The following is a 20,084-nucleotide window of genomic DNA, read 5'->3' as shown; positions in this document are numbered from 1 at the left end:
GCCAAGGTGATCTAGATCTGCTCTGAATAGAATTACAGGACACAGCCAAAGACAAAATAAAACAAAAATAACCCTAATGCCTTGCTCTCTTTCTCTCTTTCAGCATTGCTTGGTCTGGCTGATATGTATCAAGCAGGTAATGTGAACATTATCTGCAGAGGAACAGAAAACTTGACTCTGTAACACAAGGCTATTTAATTTAAAATTCCCATTAATATTGCTAGAACTAACTTCCGTAGCACCAGCTGGAACCTTCTTTTATACAGCTGAAAAAAGCTTTTGGGGTTTTACTTCAGGTTAACCAAGCATTTTTAGAGGCAATTTGAACCTAGCCCACATTTAGATTCCAACCAGTGCACATGAACTTGTAATGACATCCACAGTGAAAAACAGAGCCAGATATAAAATGACATATGTTTAACCTCAGTAGGACATCCTCTATTTCCATATGCTGTATTTTTAACCAGCTTTAAGAACATTTTTTTCTAATATTTATCATAGAAGTTTCCTTGAATAAATCAGTGATATACCACTGATAGCACCACTAATATACCACTAATATTACCCAAGTAAAATCTAACAAAATAGGAAAGGTTTATTTATATAGTCTTAACTAGGATATAGAAGAATTCATTTTTAAAAATTCACATGGGAATTAAACAATCTAATTATGATTTTCTGTTTTACAGTACAACTGGCTTTCACTGCACACAGGAAAAAGCTAGGAAAAAACTTTTTTTTCCTAAGTTTTGGTACCTTTTGCCCTCTGCTCCCCTGCATATAGAAGGTATCCATTTTCATTTTTATTGCCTCAAACTCTCTCCAAGTAAGAGGCAGAACAGCCTGGAAAAAGCCCAGCAAGAGCTACCAGATTAGAATTTCCAAGCATAATACCAAAATTCACTTGTATGTTGTGATCAAATCATCCTCCCTATGAATTGTTCAGCAAAAGGCTGAGCACAAACATGCTGTATATTTAGCTGGCAAAGTGATGTATCAGAATATATCACTTTCACTTTAGTTGATGAAGCTCTCAGTAGTAGCCAACCACTTGCCAAAGAAAGCTGTTTTGTAGTCAAGTATATCTAGAGTACCAACACAGAATTAGAACTGTGTGTTTTAAATCCGACCCTGAATCTGGCATGATTGCTTAAGCAAAATTACATACAATTAAAAATATAAATGCTAATGCAGAAGCTGCACCAAGAGCACGGACGCTGCTACATTAACACTCTAACATTGAGGTGCAGTATGTTCTACTACCAACACTAAAATTTAAAGCGGGGGAAAAAATGTGGAAGATAACACTGAAGACTCTTTTTAAGGAAGGTTTAAGTGACACAAGACACTGCATCCTGGAAAACTGGATGGCTCAGGCACAACCAAGTTCACGAACATACAATGAACCACGACGACAACACATTTGTATATATTTGCCACAGAGCACGTGTAAAATTGGACAGTTAAGCTCAACTCTAATTAATGGTTAAGTGGCATTAACAGATTATATATTTAACCTTTCCTATTTTCATATAGGTCAACTAGCTCAAAAAACTCAGAATCTACAGAAGCTGTGGTGTGTCCATGTTTTAAAAACCCTAGTTCCAGCAGTGTCACGGCAGCTTAAGTTTTGCCATTTTCCTGTGTACACAGAGGCTGTGCCCAACAGCCACTGAGATTACAAGTGGACAGCAGATTTATGGTTGTGCTATTGAGCAAATGCTGTACTTAAAAAAGGGGAAAAAAACCCAAAACCCACTGAGAACACCAGAAGTAATTTTCCAATTGTTTTATTTTTTAAAGAAATACTTCTTCTCTGATTCAGAAATTAAGACAATGTTCTGCTTTAGTTCAAATCGGTTCAGCTGTTACACTCACACCTGCACTTCAGGCAGCCTTAACTCTACATCTGCTAAGCACACTGGGAAACACGAGCATGCTTCCCTTACAATTTAAGCAGGCACAGTGGGGTTTCATGTACTTTTAAGGAACTAAAAAAGAATGGACACCTTGATTTAAAAAAAATTCATGCCCTTCTGCTTTTTAGCAGCTGAAACAACTATGCTGTTCAAAGCATACCCAACTATGGCGGAGCTCAATGTCAAAATTACGCTCTTCTGACACAAATTATAGACTACTTATTTGTTTGCAGAGAATGTATCTATAAAAATAAACACAAAAAAGCTGAAGTGGTTTTTCACTAGGCTACCTCCCTGTAATATTTTTTGCTGCTCTTACTGGAGCTACCTCAAAATTTGTTGATCCTCCCCCCCCCCAGTGTTAAAATGTGGCCTCACACATCCCATCCTAAGAAGAAAAGAACTCCCCTGCTGGCATGAAATCAAACACAGTTGTATCTTGATGCCTTGTTTTGGTTTTATTGTAGTAAATTCCAAGGCTACACTTCAATTCTAGAATTCTCAATTTAACACGTTTTTATTAATATACATGCTTTATACTTTTAAGCATATTTCCACCTATCACTATTGAGGTGCTTTGAGATGATTTTCTCTGCCTAACATATACAAATGTCCATTTAATTGAGTTCAGACACAAATTGTAGCACTGTAAGGAGCAGTCAACTTTCATACTTACTACCTATGGTTTTTAACAAAACCGCCCTCACTAGTTTCTCTCCAGCTGTATTAGCAGACATTTTTTCCATGGTGTTTAACCCCTTGTTTGGTTTGTTCTTCCTTTAAAGTTCATCTCATGTGCTATTAATCTATCTTCTATTAGATATCTGAAAAAACTCCAAGGGTTGTGTCTTGTGTTATGTTTTCCCACATGACTAAACAGGCTAATTAAAAGTAGTCCTGAAAGTACAATATTTTGAATGGAAAATCTTTCAATTCATCCATGCGATAACACCCAAGTATCACATCAACCAGTTCTTACAACACAACTCTTCAGAAACTAGTATAAAATATATAATTGTAGTAGCACCAGTGCATTTCATCCCTAAACTACAATGCCAGCATACTGTACACAGACAGGAAGACAGCCTTTAAAATTACAATATCAATAAAACCTTAGGAACTCCTTTCAGGGGAGAAAAAAAAAAAAAATTTCCAGGTTTGCATATATTCATGCTGCTCCCAGAATATATGCTCTATCTCAACAACAAACCCATGAAAACCAAACCAAAAACCCAACCAAAAAAAAAACCAAACCCACAAAAAAGCCCTGTTGCATTCTTTAGTAGGAAGCCTACGTGTAAAGGAGAACTTAAGCAGTGACAAGTGCTAAATGTATAGCTCTGGAGTTGGAATTCACCACAAATGCAGAAAGGTACCATTCCTCCTGTGTTCTGAAGAACAATTATAGCAGCATCACAAAAAACCAAAATAGAAATATTCTCAATATGTAGTATTTATCTCCATGATAACTCCACACTTGCCTTCAATGCCAAAATGGCCAAAACCTGTTATCCTGACACCCAACTTTAAGCCACTTGTTTGATCGGTATTTGAAATATGGCACATGTAATCATACCATGTAAGACTGTTAATGTTAGCATTACATTAGCAACTAAAGATTTCAGAACAAATACATCTTTGTATTAATCTAACCTGAATTTTACATCTGTTTAACAAATTTATTCTAGAGCAATAATGTTAGCCCAATATTTAAAGTTTAGCTACTTGAAATCTAAGGTAACAACACTAGAACCCTGATACTCAGAGCTGATCCCCTTGACAGGACATGAAATATAGGTCCTTGGAGCTAAACATCCTATGCATCTTATTTTCTTACCTCAAATCTTAAGCTGTTTAAACAGGAAACCAATACTTAACAAGGTGAAACAGCTCTTAGGAGGGCAGTAGGTGGGTTCTTAATCAATTAAAGCAAAAAAACCCTGAAACTTTTCAGTTATAAACAACTACAAGCTGAAGAGAGTACCAAGGGTACAGATTCCAACAAATATTGTTCAAAATAAACTGTAAATTAAACTCCTCACCTTCCACCCTGGTCTAAAAGGAACGTAGATACATAACGATCAGAATTAAAGAACTCTGCTTCAAGATGAAAGACAAGTTTCTAAAGGGGTACTAGGAAAGTTATGGATAAAAATTCTCTTCCAGAAATACTCTATTTCTCTGGATTTTTTCCTCATAGATTTGGATGCTTTCTCCTTTACTAAGCCACCTATTAACAAGGAAGAAACAAAAATCTTAAAAAGGTTAAGTTTAGCTGAAATCAGCTGGCGAAGACTATGATCTTACAAAGTTTCTTTTCCTTCCTTCCTTCTCAGCAGGAGAGAAGGAGGCTAAAAGAAAAGCAACTGAAACTAAGCATGCTGATCTTTCAGTCACTTGTTTTCCCTGAATTTTTTCCCATTAGAATTGCAGACTCCTGTATATGGAAGCTCAACAGTAATAAGGCTTTTCTTGTCAATTATTTCTCAAGAATCTCTTAGATGTAGTGCAAAAATCTCCAGGGGCTCTGCTGACTACAGACTTCACTGTAGCTTTCAACCTATCAAAACAGTCTGCTTTGGAAAGGGACTGGTTCCTGTAGATACCAATAACAACTGACATGCAAATGCAAACAGAAAAATTAAATAAAGCTTCTGAACTCAGCATCGTCACTGCAAACTGAATGAAGCAAAAAAGATTTCCCTACCCTCATGCCTCTGTAAGCTTCAAACTGATCTAGAAATTGCAACTCAGGTCTCTCAAAATTAAAGTGTCTTGTTCCCTTTGTACTGCAGGAACATATTGAATACAAACAGCGTTGAGAATTGCCCAGATACACACTTAAAATCCTACGGTTGCACAGACTGCACAGTCCTCAACACACCCTGCAGTAAGATTCGAGGGGTCAAAAGCATATTTCTAAGAAGAATTATTTTAATTGATCTTTCCTATTCAGTTACAGCCTCACAAAGCTACTTAAATGTTTGACAGACTCCTTATTGGAATGATTTCTATTATTCTCAATAGCTGCCTTTTGTCTGACCCACGGCAGCTTCCACAGCTGGGAGCAGTTGCAGTTGTTGGAAACCACCCTGGTATCACATCACCATAACAATCAAGCTATACGTACTAACATTTACACATCCTGGAAGCATGTAACGTAGGCAGTAAGGCATGAAGGCAAAAAAATACACAGAAAAGGCGAGTACTTTTCTGAAGTGCAAATTCTGGGAAGACTACATCCTACAATACTGCCAGCTCAGGACACAGTTTGAGTTTTCTTTACTTTCTCAGTTCAGCCATCCCATTCTACAGCAATTATCACAAACTACAGTAATTGATGTTTCGGTCCAGTAAGCACCAAATCTGAGAATAGTCCTACTTTAGCCTGCATTTGAAAACAGTTCTAATGACTAAATTGTTTGTCAATCAACAGGTAGATTCAACATATTCTGGCTACATCCAGATCTCCACTGAGCCCAAGAAGGTTTTGAACAACAAAAGCCATCAGGGTACATCATGTCAAAGACACAGAATGCTTTTCTAGCATTTCCTCAGATACCTGCCAGTAACATGAGGGTGGAATCTAGTAAGTTCATTAACCCCAAACAAGAAGCATGTGTTACTTCATATATTAACTGGGTTATCCATTACTGTTAAATGCTTAATGACCAAAATTATCAGCAAAGTACACTACGTAAAATTTGAGCAGAGCTCTTTTCTGTTGGCTTCCTCTAATATAATTTTTTTTAAAAACCTCCAGACACCATCTCTTAATTTCCATGAGACACTTAATACACTGCAGAATTATTTTGAATATTTAGTAGCCAGCGCAGAAAAAAAAGTCCCAGTATATACAAAACTATAATGACAACGGCCAGATACATTTTCAATAAGCTTATTGAAATCTGCCTCCTCCGTTTGTGTTTAACTGTACGCCCCAAAGAAATATAAAATATGAGCCATCTTGTAGGTTTACAAAGTTGACCTGCTAACCACAATCACTGCACTAACACATTGCAATGTGGAGTACATTCACACGATTATTTGCAGAATTGTGCTGCTTACATGTTCAGCTACAAAAAATATCACAATGCAATGCCTGTGAGAAAGGGGTGAAGAATAATGTATACCACCATAGAAATTTTTTCATTTAACCTCACAGAAAGGAGCATTACATCACACTCTTACAATGCAGGAGGAGGAGCCTGTTCTCAGAAAGCAAGATCGAGCTATTTCCCTTTAATTTTCTGCTTGCTTCTGGAGGGAGTTGCAAAAATAACTCGGATTTAAATTTTTAGCAACACAGAAGGCTGGATGAGGTGGGGGGGGGCAGGGGGGGAGAAGCGAGAAAGCGCAGCCTTTTACCTACGTTTACTAACGTGCAGATGAACGCTTGCTTTCCGTAGAACACAAAACCCCGGCAGTGGCCAGCATCCCGCACATTCCTGAATACCTGGCGCACGCCGGATGGGCCGCCAGCCCCGGCCGAGCCCGCGCGGGAGCCCCGCGGCGGCAGCGCCGGGCCCGGCACGGAGCCCGGGCCCCCGCACCCGCTCCCCAGGGCTCGGCGGGGAGGCTCCGTCCCTGCTCCCGCGGAAGGCTCGGCCCCAGCCGGCCTCGGTCCGACCCAGCTGCAGAAAGAATGCAAGCCCGGTCTTATACATGCAAATTTTTGCAGCAGATTTTAAGAGCTCCGGGTGCTGTGGGGAAGAAATCACTCTTTTAAAAGCCTCTATTTAAATAAAACAAGATTTTCAGCACTATCTTGTACTTTACCAGCTCGGAAAATACAAACGATCTTCTGTAATTTGCCTAGGCGTTTTAAATTACAAAAATCTTCCAAACCCACACCACACTTGTACGGAGAGCTCCTTCTAAAAAGCCCCCAAAATCCACTAAAAGTGCCGTTTACGTACAAGCAGACAACATCTGAAGCAAGTCTTTGTGCTAGAAAAGACACCTCTGCAAAACCACGGATGGAAATGGACAGCTCAGGCTCTTAAAAAAATCTACTGATAGGTAAAAACAATAAAACATAAACGTACCACTAACCTCATAAAGTGCAGCAGTGCTTAAATCCAGCGAGTTGAGGCATACAAGGTAGAAATGGAAATGAAAAAAAAAAAAATCCCAAAATGGTTTTGTGTTTTTGCTTTTTTGTTTAGGTTTTTTTTTCCTTTTTTGTTAATTTTTTTTTGTTTTGCTCTCTTTTTTTATTTCAAACGTTCAGAACCCAGCAGAGACTCCGTCGGCCATTTTGGCTGCGCTCCCTCGCTCTCTCCTCTCGCTCCCTCCCGCTCGCTCCCTCTTGCTCTCTCTAAAGGAAGCAGCTTTTTTGTGACCTTCAAATACGGGCGGCTCACGTGACCCCGCGCGCGCTGTCACTCACCGCCCGGGCCCGGCCCATCCCCCGCCTTAAAGGGACAGCGCCCTGCCCGCACCGGGACGGCCTCCCCCGCCAAGCCCCGCGCCTCGCCGGCATTCTGCATTCGGGCAGAGGCGAGGCACCAGGAGGGTACAATGGGGGAGAGACCTGAGAGTACGGCGGGCGGCCCAGATGGAGCTTTTCTCTTTAAAAAAGGCTAAAAAGCCAGCAGCCAGTCATGCTAATTCCACATGAGGGCTGCAGAGCCGACAGGCGGCGAATGGTGAATGTGAAGTCCCTCCAGCCACACGCGCTGTTCTGCGGTGCACCGGGAACGCCGACCCCAGCGCTCGCTTGGAGAGGAACCCCCATTGTAAGCACAACGCCCTCCTGACTCAAGGACAAGAGGTTCATGCTCAGACCAAAGTTAATCCGGGCTGTAACCAGACTGCCTACACCACACGCACGCGTAAAACCCAGATCCAGGTCCAGACACGGCAACACCCGCAGGACAGCAGAGCAAACTCGGTCTCTCCTGCTGCCTTGTCCGCTTTAAGTCTCAGGCTGCAAGTCAGCCATTAGGCAGACACTCCACAGCCTCTTCCCACAATTTCGATAGATAACTGCTCTAACAGTTGAAACAGAGAATCCCAGCATCCTGTAACATTGAAAAATCTGCAGGCTGTTTCCAGATGTTACCCTGAATGTACGGAAACAGTAAAGAACACAGTTCAGCAAAAGGATATGGTGATGCGTGTACGATCCTGCTGTGAGGAGATTTGCCCCTGAGTCAGCCCAACACAGGTAGGAAATGCTGGAGCTGACTCCATAATGGAGCCATGCCTGGTGAGGGAAATGACAGCTAGCTCGGGAAGCTCTCGGGACCACCCTCAGGGTAGAACTCTTAAAATATACAAGTTTTTAATTCTGTACAGTTATGCAGTGTAACTATGTACAAAGTAAAAAAGCCAAAGCCCACCTGAACACGAGGGGAATTTTTAACATGTACACCTTTGTACAGACTTTGTGTCTGGGTGTGTGCGAATTGCTTTAAATAAGCTATAGCAAGTATAGTATGAATACTGCCATCTCAGATCTACAGTTTATATTGCTGCTGTGCTTATACTAACTTCTACTTAATCATGCTGTGTAAAATTAGCCAATGATTAAGTGCTGCTAAATCCTTTAGACATAAAACCACTGATAAAGTGTGAGGCTAAGTTTGGCAAGCGGGTCCACTCTGAACCTCGCGATTCAACGGGAGGGTCTCCCTTACCCTTTGCACTCTTATCTTTTTGTATTCCCAGTCTCTGTACAAATCTCTTCAAACTGATTATGATCTGATTTTCCTTCTTCATCCATGTAGTAAGCAACACAGGGAACTGTGCCCTGTTAAGTTGTGCCTTGACAAATTTATATGAAAACCTGCTTTTGCCAATAATTACAGAACCACAGAATACTGGGATTTGGAAGGGACCTTCAAGGATCACGAGAGTCCAACTCCTGGCCCCGCACAAACCACCCCAAGAATCACACCATGTGCCTGAGAGCATTATCCAAATGCATCCTGAACTCCTGTCACAGGCATGGTGCTTTTGCCAACGCCACCGACAGGAATTCTTTAAGCAATCTAAGCCACTCATTCATGACAACACCATGGAATGGAACTAACCTGGAGATCCATGGGAGGGCACTCCAAAGGAATTAATTTGAGGGGGGCAGAAGCTGCTCATCTTATGAGCAAGAATAAAAATCATTAGCATGTATTATCATCGAATGTAAGCCATTGGCCTCATCAGGAGGCCATGAAAGGCTAGTATGGCTCTAGTTCTGACACGTTTTGCTCCCACCCTCATGGTAAGGTACAGAAACTCAGGGATTCTGCCACTTACAGGATTTCTTCAACAGGACTACAGCCTGCACTGTAAACATCTATCTCTGCAGGCTCAAGAAACTCTGGCAATAGCTCATGTGAGCTGCATTTATGGAATGAAATGAAATAGATGCAGCTGGATTTAACTGCTCAGGTTGTTCTGTCTAAACCAGAGTAGAGAACTGCCCTGCTGGATGAGAGTATTTTGTGACTGGGCCAATCCAAACACAGGTATTTAGGAAATGTGGTGAAAACTCAGGGAACATCTTATTTGTGGCAAGACCCAAAGAGAACACCACAATTGCTCTAAATTCCTAATGATAAAATCCAAACCAACTGCTGGGCATCCGATTCACACAGTTTCATAAAAGCAAATGTATATGCATACCTATGAAACGGCTATCCCCCTCCTGAAAAAATACATTAAGCACTTCAGCTACATATTCTATACATGTTCACACTGAGTATGACAGTATGCATTAAGCTACAGACAATTTTATTCCCTCTCAAAAGCCAAATTGTTTTACTGAGACCTATAAATCCTCTTAACTTCACTAGGGTTTGCCAACTCTCCATTCTGAAGTCCTGGAAGCCTTTACTTCAAGGTGTTGATAATACTGTGATGACTTTCAGAAACAAGCACTCACTTGAGTTGCTGTGTATCCAAGTGTAAATAACTGCTATAGAATTTCACCTTACCAATGTTCTATTGACAAAGCTTTTTAAATCAGAAAGTAAGCAAATTATCAGTGAACCAAAAATATTCAGAGAGGCTAGTGTGGGTAATTCTTAAATAACCATAGCTTTAATCGATTTTTTTCTACTAAACTATCATTTGAAAGATATAAACTCTTCACCTGTTCTTGTTGGCATATTGATTAAGATAGCTAACGAAAAGTTTTTGGTTTTTTGTTTTGATTTGGGATGTTTGTTGAGTTCTGTTCATAATGAGCACAGTAGATCAGAAAACAAAGGAGTAGAGCATAAAAATACATAGCTTATACAAAATCTGCACACCCTTTTCAGAGGGCAATTGTATTTCAAAAACCTAACCATTAAGTATTCTGATGCTAACAGGCTGTTAATAGCCAGTGTTAATAGGTTACATCCTTGTTATGTACTACTAACTTATCTGATTACAAACACTTCATTTCTAAGCTCCTTCCATCTGAGGATCATAAAGCACTTTAAAATCTTTAATGAAGCTTCACAGTGCTCCTATGAGGACAGTATCCAGTATGAGCAGACATAAACATGCACATTCAGAGAGATGCTTACAATTGTGGAGTCCCTGCGCTCGTATCTCAACTGAGACAGGAGAGGAATAGGTTTTTTAAATTCGTATTAAGATGTATTGTGGTTCTAGTAACAGCTCATCCTTTTTGATGACCTATCAGTAAGAATCAAGCAATTAGGCTTCAATATTATGTACACAGGCATGCTCCAGTGTCCACTGGAACTGAGGTATCCACACCCTCCAGATGTCATCTCAAAAAGGAGACCTGGTCTGTCTGACCTGTAGATCTTTACTCAGTTTTAAAAGGGTTTGAGGTCATCCAGTCCATATGCAAAACTCCTTTTCATGAGCTGGCATTTTGTTTGGGCTCAAAGTCCTACAGTTTGATGTCCTATCTTACTTTGAAGGCTGCACCCTCATTGTCCCAACACTGGACCCCACCCACTGGGCTTTCTATACTGCCTATACACCCATGGCAATAAATTCAAGACTTATTTTTTCCCCCAGAAAGTTCTTCATAGCTGATACTATGAAAGTGAAAAAGTCAATTAATCTCCTACTAACACAACTCTTCACCAGAAACCTCAAATATTAACAAGTATCTCATAGCATGAATGCCTTGTCACCAACTGTCCTTTCTCCTGCTGGTGAAGAGTTTGCCTCCTGAAATATTAAGAGGAAAAAAGGCAGATTTTACTGGCTAAGTGAACTGAAGCCCACATGCCCTCTACCCTACTGCAACTCACCAGTTAGATCTCCCAGATGTCCCTCTCCCAACCCCAGAAGTGAGGTGCAGTAAGAGATGCAAGATAATTGGAGGCAGATTACTCACCAGTTCCCCAACCAGTCCCCAGCAGTCCAACCGACCTGGATTACAAACCCACCAACCATATCTCTTCAAGTTAAGAGGGATCAGAAAAGTGCCTGTCCTTCCTGAGATCATAACTGAGAAGCATAACTCAGGGTAGGGACATGTATGTAAGGACTATGTTTTATAGTTGCACAATTTCTAATAATAAAGAGCAAACAGAGAACCCCTTAAATTAAGGAACAGAATTAAAAGTCTTAACTATTCCTTGTGTGCTCTAAAAACTGCCATATGGTTTATTTCAAGGAAACAATTAAAAACAGCCTCAATTCTGGATAACAGATAGTTCAGATCACTTTTAAATTATTTTCTCTGGACAGACAGAGACGCTGAAGCCCAAGACTTCTGAAAATTGAAGATGATAGCTAATTCTGGCTGTACCAACATACTTTTTTTAAAGTATTCACAGCAATTTCACCTAAGCCATTCTACAAATGATGAGCTCTCTTTCTGCAGGAGTGCAAAACTTTCAAGTGTTCAAACATTTTTCAAGGACAAAACACTCGCTCCTAAGGAAAACTAGGGTTTTGTTTTGGGGCCCTCCCCTTTCACACTTAGTAAATAGCAAGACGTTTTATGCTGCAGAACTGTGAAAACAGAGCTGGCAGGGGTTTTTAATGATAGTAATCAAAAGTATAATGTAAATTGTTTCTACACAGAAAAATACCACGACGAAAAACATCCAACAAAGGAAAAGCTTGCTTAGTTTCTGAAAAAGTTACAGCAGCTTTTGCATCCCTTACACAAAGGCACCTATCAACACATTTTAGGAATTATTATTATTATTCTTCAAAACTTATATTGCAACACTGCTTCGGAGCCATACTAAAGCTCAGGCCTCATTCGTATTTTTCCAGGGACAAAAGAAAGAATACCAGGCCTGAAAACTTCAGTTTAAGAATGATACATGACTTCAAGCTCAAGCCAAGTTCTGACCCTATACATTAACGAAGTGCTCAGGAAAAGATAATGAGTCAGAAGAAAAACTTTATTCACCAAACTTAGCAAACACTCATTTTCCCACCTAATTTTTCCTCAATCTGCTGCAATGCTTTCCCTCAGTGTTCAGCCTATAAATAATCTACCACTGTGCCTCCACTTCTTCAATTCCCCAAATGCCCTTTCCAGACCAGAGAAAGAGAAAGCTTTCAATCTGCCTTTTAACAAGGTTGTTGGGTGAACAACAGAACTGAAAGCTCATTTCCTATGAATCTCTGTCACACATCACTGAACCTCTACTTTCCACACTAATCCCAGCTTCCTGCACAGCCAGTTCTCCTTTGATGCCAAGGTTCTAATAGTATATTGAGCTCTATGCAGACCTCTTTCAGTGCCTGGGCAAAAACTAGCATATACTGCAGCTAATCCCAAAACACACACAATGATTAGCTGTTAAAAGACATAACCAGATAATCATTTGTCTTGTCCTGAAACCCTTCTGTTAGTGGGGAAATTAACTTTGGTCTCTTCTCTAGGAAGCTACTGAAGTTTAATATATTGGTAATTACAATTATATTATAGTTTCTTACTTCTCTGCCTCACCTGACCGGAACTGGACAAGAGAAACTCCAAACTCACTTGGGAAAGATACAGACATGAAAAGCCATTGCATGAGACTTAACTACTCTAGGAACTGAAATAATTGACCCCAGATACTATCTCCCACCAATGAAGTCCACATCTAAATGTTGATTGAGTCTTTACATCCATATCCTTGGACATTAAGTAAGCAGTTTCCAGTAGCATAACAAGCAATGAAATTTGTGTAAATTAATATTCTTAGAATTTCTTTAACCTCCTCTTTATTATGATCTTAGAAGCATCTTGATTTTGAAGGCTATAATCCTATCCTAACAGATCTTCCTCTTCAGTTCCTAAAATCCTATAAACTGCCAAAATATCAATGAAATGGGAGAAAGTTAACTGTTTTATGCAATTCTCTAAATGACAGTGAAAAGAGAATCATAGAGTGGTTTTGTTCGGAAGGGCGCTTTAAAGTTCATCTCATTCCAGCCCCTCTCCTGTGGCCAGGGACACCTTCCACTAGACCAGGTCGCTCAAAGCCCCATCCAACCTGGTCTCAAACACTTACATGCATCTTTCAAATAAAGAGACATTCAGGGAAAGAGTATGTCATCCCACCCATATATACAGCAAGTGTTGCTTTCTAATTGTTACTTGTAGCATGTGAGTTACCATGCCAGTTACATGACTGATTCAACAGACTTTCCATCAACCATAGCTGTTACTATGAATTTCAAAAGGAATAATAACTTCATTCATTAAATCCTTCCTTCACCCTGTTTAAGCCTTGGAGCTTTAAACATTTTAAAATAGCAGCAAGCTTTTTCATCTGACCAGGTTAGAATGTTTAAGAACAAACTTACCTTTATGTCTACAAACACTTTACCACAACAGGACCCCTTTATATGGTGCCTTTAGACATCTCCTGAACTCTACTCAAAGCAGATTTCTTACGAATACTTTTAGGACATCTCACAAAAGACAAGGAAGATTTTTGGACCAAAAGTCTTATCCTAATTCAGTCTTTTTTTTCCCTCCCTACCTAAAAGGAAGCTATGCTGTGCTTTGTTTTGGGTTTTTGGTTTTTTTTTTTTTTTTTTTTTTTTTTTTTGGTTTGGTTTGGTTTGTTTTTTTAATTTATGTTTGGTGAGATAGCCCAGTCTCTCTACAGATTTTTCTAACTTGTCTTTAGTTTTAGCATGCCGAGTTCAATCACTGGGCCGGAAACCTCTTGAGCAAAGGAATTTCTGGCATCTTGGTTGAAGCTGGCACCAACCCATTTTCCTTTGTTCTCATTAAAGGAACCATAATATGCTAAGTTAAATAATAATAATAAAAGCAAGCCAGCCCAAAACAAAACAAAAAACCCAAAATAAAAGCAGAATATGGAAGGAATGCATTTTCAGTGGATTACTGTAAGAGAGGATTTCCCTATTTTGACTAATTTTTGTAATAAAAGCCCTATTTATTGCTGCAAAAATCTGTAAACTGATCTTTCCAAGTGACTTGAACATCTTCCCTGAGTAATTTGCCTTCATGTACAGTCCTTCAGTTTGAAATGCCAGGAAAGGAGCAGCTGGCTATCCAGGCAGAAAATTCTACAAGCTGTAGCTGTCACAAATATTGAAATGCAGGCAGTAACCTAAAACCAGTATGACTCCCAAATATGAACAACTTTGACTTAGGGCAAAGAGTTCAGCAAATTCAATCCATTTAGGTAGGAGTAAAAGAAATCATACCAGCTCTCCCGACCACAGCATGCCAGAGGAGCCATGCAGCTTAAGATCTCCAAGATATCTCTGTAAACAAGTTTTGAATTCATACCATGTTTACCACATAGTACAATATTTTTAGTCATACAAAGTAAGTCATATCTTCTGCATGGAAATAAAGAGCTTGCTTTTTTTTCCTTCCCTCCCTTTCTTTAACCAATAATGGTCACTTCAACAATGGTAGGATCTGCATTTTAGAACCAAGACCATTTACCTTTCTCTACTCTAACCTCTGGTATATCTAAGCCATGCACATGGTCATCAAAATTTCTATTTTCTGCATGCAAACAAAAAGAGAGCACAGACTCATTAATATAACATAAAAACAGTAGTAGTTTTTTTCCCCTTTCTCTCCATCTCCTTGAAAGAAATATTCAACCATTCATCTGGGTGTACACACAAAAAATACCAAAGAATTGATGAATTTTTTTTTTTTGAGGGAATGAAGCAGAGAAAAAAGCAGTGAGCATCTTCCATTGGATGCAAAAAGGGGGAAAAAAAAGTTTTAGGACTGTAATTCATACATATTCATGATGTCACTGACCTGTGCTAGCAGTCCAAAAACTAAACTCCTAGCAAATCAAAATTAGCGGGACTAACTTGGTGTAGGTACCACAGAAATTAGTCTAAAGTGTATTTTTACATTAAGAATATAGACAAAATGCTAATCTAGACAGGGCTTAAAAATATTAACAGGCCTTACAGAATTGTATTAGGTTGGAAAAGACTTTGAAGACCATCAAGTCCAACCACCAACCCAGCACTGCCAAGTTTACCACTACCTTAAATGATTTTGCTTGCTGGTCTTTAAGTCTGTTCTCTCACTCCCATGGTAGATGTCATCCAAGAGTTGCCATCTAAACAGCAATGAAATGCTGAAAAGAGAGCAGGGTTCAGCCATCCATATAAATGTTACATTGGAGGGCAGTTACCTCGGGCAGCTCCTGAGGAAGCTGCCAACTTTGGGAGAGAGAGAAAAGGAACAGCCAATAATCAAACAGACTTAAACCCCCCCAATTTATTGGACAATGAACTCCAAATGTCAATAGAGTATCCAGTAGATAGTTTAATTCCTGGAAAGGGACTAGAGGACAGGAGTGGGTGGAGGTATCTGGAATACAGAGGCCCCAGGATTTTAGGAATTTGATCAGTATGCAAATGCTCTCCCCTTCAAAGTACAGTAAGCTCTGTAAGACAGCAGCAAATCAGGATATCCTCCATTCCACTAGCAGCTGGAATTACTACTAACTGGAATAACTAGAGAAAACAATCAAGGTGTCAAGGATATGTGACTACTTCACACTACTCTGGCTATTTTGCAGTATCATATTTATAAATCAAGCAATCTGGAATGGAAAATATATTTTCTCTGGTTTTGCAAAGGCAAGTGTGAAGTAGTCTCTTGATCAGATGAGACTGCAAATTCAGAAGCAGGCTCTGTGCTCTTCCTACGCAGGACAAATGCAGATCTTGGAGGGTGGGGAGAGCCCAAACAAACTAGCCTGTTCTTACCACAAGACATCTGGAATAGAGCACTATAAAATCCTAAGAAAAGAAGTGCCAAAGCATTCACACTTAGAATATACACTGTCCAAAATATTTTCCTCCCTCGTTATTCAGCAGCACTGTAGACTAAACACATTGTGATCATAAGTGGGAAGTTCACTTCCAAAGTTGACTTTTTTTCTGTGTGACTTCCTTTTTTATTCCTTAACGGTCAGTCATCTGGCTTCCGTTTTTTTCCACATATTAGGAAAATACTTGCAAAACAGCAGTACACTAAGATGTAGGTTAGCTGAGGTATATGAAAAGTCTGTATTTGTTCATGGTTTGAGATGAAAAAAAATATATAAAATCACTGAGGTCATGAAATGGGGAGTCTAAAACATCATGAAATGACAATTGAAAGCATTTTCAAGTCTAACTTACAGAAGTGAATGCCTAAGTATTTTTGCTTAGAATACTCAGTCAAGAGTTTTCCTGTGGGTAATACTTATAATTGTAAGTACAAAAACTTCAAAATATTTACGTGTAACACTGAACCGGTGAAATATGGAACACAATGAAACCTCTGCCATTCTAAAGTGCTTGTGTATAAATTCTGCATATTGTTCAGAAGTACTGCATTGTAAGCGTGCAAGTCTCAGCTTTTGCAACTTTATTGACTTAGGAGTCATGGCTAAAACAGAGCTGCCTCTACAGATACAGATTTTGCTCCTGCCTCATCCGTTTCTACCCACTCAATTGCACAACAAAGGGCAGTTCTTCTCTCTGTGCCTCAGGGTCCCTTTAAACACACATGTAGACTTGCCTTCAAATGCAAACTTGTCCTGCTACTTACTCCACTGTATGGAGTAAAAACATTTGTACACTATGAAGGTGACAGAAGTATTCCCCAATCCTTAGCTAGACCAGTTTTCATTTTGTTTTAGTCTAATGGTCTCACACCCTTAAATATCCTACCAAATCTCTAAGGATATAAAAGAAAGAAGTTAGAACTCTCCTACTCATATGCCAGTATCAGAGCAAGCCTGAGTTATCACTGGGTCTGAAGCACAGTCTGACACACCAACAGAACTGAAACACCCTGTGCCAGAAGTGTCTGGTACAGCCATCACATCTCTCTGTGATGACTTGTTAGGATGTTGGGCAGAGGACTTAAATGTCTGGGGACATTTCTTTAATGGGCTATTCATTCTACACATAAAGAGAACATACATAATTTTTGAATGTAATTAAAGAAATAACTTCCCATTAGCTTCACAGAACTTGGGTTGATAATCTGAACTAGGATTTGGAGACTACTTTGAAAATTGCTGCATGAATCTTCTGAAAAAAAAACCAACTTCTGCTTACGTCAGTACTGCCAGTAAATTAAAAAATTGTAATGGCACTCAAGGCAAGTCTCAATACCTTCTGTAATATCAAACGTCCTTAAAACATCAAACAAACTCATTGTAAGCAAGCTTTTAGCTAACTGTTTACCTTAAATTTGGTAAGAACAATGTTTTATTCTACAGGGACAGAAGCTATGGCTAGGGACCTTCATGGAATTTCAACCCTTCAAAAGAACACTGCAGTAGTTCATAACAACGTCTCTCATTCTCACCAACTCAACCAGACAACTTCAGGATATACCACTGCAGCCTTTTTATAGTTTTCAGCAACACCATGAAAGAGTAAGATTGGTTCTTTTGTGCCATTATAGCAGTGATGTTTACATGTGGCCCTGACATTAGCAGGCTGCTGAAAACAAAGACTGGCCTGTAAACCAGCTTCTTGATTTCACTTAGTTTTCGCATGGCGAACTAAGCTGGGGGAGGGGGGAGCCATACTGCTGTAAAAGTGGACACAGTGGTAAATTTTAATGAAGACTGGGCCACATTCGGACATGCACATTCAAAGATGAAAGACAACGATCATAAATTCTTACTGAATATTAGGAAATTTTCTTCACTGTGAAGGTGAATAATATTACCACAGACTGTCCAGAAAAGCTCTACAACAAACCTGAGAAGCCTGATACAACTTAGAAGTTAAGTCTAACCTTCAAATCTGGCCCCCCTTTGAGCATGGTATTAGATGAGATGACTTTCAGAGTCTGTAATTCCTGTTAGGCCAATTTAGCTACTACTTTCTTTTAACTGTAGTTAAAAGAAACACAAATCCAGGAAGACATTGAACATTCCTGCTGAAATGTTGAAGAAAAATAAGATACTATTACCAAATTTTAAACAATTTTGTGATGCTCAGTGGTTCCAATCTCATCCTGGCATTACTGCAATTTTGGAGGGTCTCATTAAAAACACTTGCCTCAGAACCTGTACATTAAACTATCAAGCCAGGGAAAAGCTATTCAGTAGGTGTAATCAATGACACTTTCTAAATTACAGAAATGATCTTGTTTTGATATCTTTCTTACAATATGAATCACTTCCAGCTGTATGAATTGTCAAGAGAGTTGAAGACTTTTCTCTCCCTTTACTATAAAACAGGTGGGGAATAGCCAGCTGAGTTACTTCAAACAGCAGTAGCAGCTTGGCTTACCTTCCTACTAAATTGGAGTATGAACTTGGCTCACTTTTTGTCTGAATAGCTACCATCAAACAGACCTCTCCATGTGTCAGTCAGGAAGAGTAAAACATTTACATTTATCTCATAAAAAGGAGTCGTTTTTCATTACCCAATCCCTTTCACTCATAGATTAGGGTGCATTCACTTCTGGTTGTGACAGCAGGTGGTAATTTATTAGCACAGGCAGAGTTGCTGATTAATGCTGCTAGAGCTAGGAGCAGAACCTCAATTTAAGGACTTCACCAGAATTCTTTTTCCTGCCCCTGTCCCTGCTCTGTGCTCATCAACAGAAGTTTGACTGTTTTGGAAAGATGTTTCTGGGTCCCATTTGCCTCTTAATCTTTGCTCCAGTAGTAACAAAGTAAAAGCCCTATTACAACTGATAAGGGCTCAATAAACTGCTGCCATGTAAAATGCAAGTATTTTGTGTGGAGAGGTAATATTTACTCCTTAAGCATGCCAGTTCAGGTCAACCTCTTCATAACGGATGAAAATATGAGAGAACACCTCTAACAAAATGTTCACCTGTAATTAAGCATCATGACACAGATCGAAGGAAGGAAGGAAGGAAGGAGGTTTCTTACCAAAGGTATTAGCCACATAACAAAATAACCTGACCAAGTGTAACACACAGAGAGCTAAGAAGGGAGAAGGTTACAGAGTACATAAAAACTAAGAAGAAACAATTTATCAAGAAGTCCATCAGCCCTCAGCCAGAGTAGGAGCACAGTCTAAGATGGCCATTATCAGCTTCAGCAGTCCAAGCAGGCTCACTTCTTCTGAAGTGCAGTTTTTAGCATAAGTCACTTTGCTGCTGCACAACCATGACAGCTTTGTGACACATGCACTGCACATAAACTGCAGCTCTTTCACAGGACTTGAGATGACTTGTACTAAGGATTCTGAATGGGTAACTTCCTCATAATTAGCTTTAATTGAAATACATTATATCCATGTTGTAAATGATCAGTTGAAAATTTCTGAAGCCCTTGTATACAGTTTAAGCAGTTAATTCCTCCCCATAAAGCTGACAGGTATCAGAAGACAGCAGTTCTCAGGTATCACCTACAGTTCAATTAATCTTAAAATGCTGTAACTTTAATATGGTAAGTCTGTCCAAAAGAACTATTCGGTTTAGCAGAAGAAAGACTCACAACAATGCAGCAGGGTTGTTTGCTGTTGCTGGGTTTGTTCGGGTTTTTTGTGTGTGTTTATTTAATGCTAGAATGCACTCTTAAAATGCCAAATTTTTATCCCTGAGTCAAACTGGGGAAATAATCTGTTTCATGAGGTGCCAGAAATCATCCATGGATGGTGGCTCCTTGTATTCAATTTTGAAGCTATACTTTAGCAAAGGAAATTTCACCTGAAACTGGGGCTAAGGTAAAAACTATTGCATCCATTGAAAGTCTCTCAGAAGCATCTTTTTATTTCTGTTCCTACATTGTC

General features: G+C 39.5%; 1 protein-coding gene across 6 annotated transcripts in view; it reads right to left on the bottom strand.

Moving 5' to 3' along the window:
* The window catches only part of TNRC6B (trinucleotide repeat containing adaptor 6B), a 122,786-nt gene that overhangs the window by 64,484 nt on the left and 38,218 nt on the right, over positions 1-20,084 (bottom strand). Inside the window, exon 1 of one of the 6 annotated variants that reach the window (XM_082280933.1) lies at positions 6,975-7,214. The exons of the other annotated variants lie outside the window; for them this stretch is intronic. Coding sequence (XP_082137059.1) covers positions 6,975-6,979 — 5 coding nt within the window. The 5' untranslated portion in view covers positions 6,980-7,214. Of the gene's footprint in view, positions 1-6,974; positions 7,215-20,084 lie in introns of those variants that run through there. 6 annotated transcript variants of the gene reach the window in all.

The sequence above is a fragment of the Coloeus monedula genome (assembly GCF_965178545.1).
Source record: "Coloeus monedula genome assembly, chromosome: 4".
Classification (NCBI taxonomy): domain Eukaryota; kingdom Metazoa; phylum Chordata; class Aves; order Passeriformes; family Corvidae; genus Coloeus; species Coloeus monedula.
This window is presented reverse-complemented; position numbering and strand designations above follow the sequence as displayed.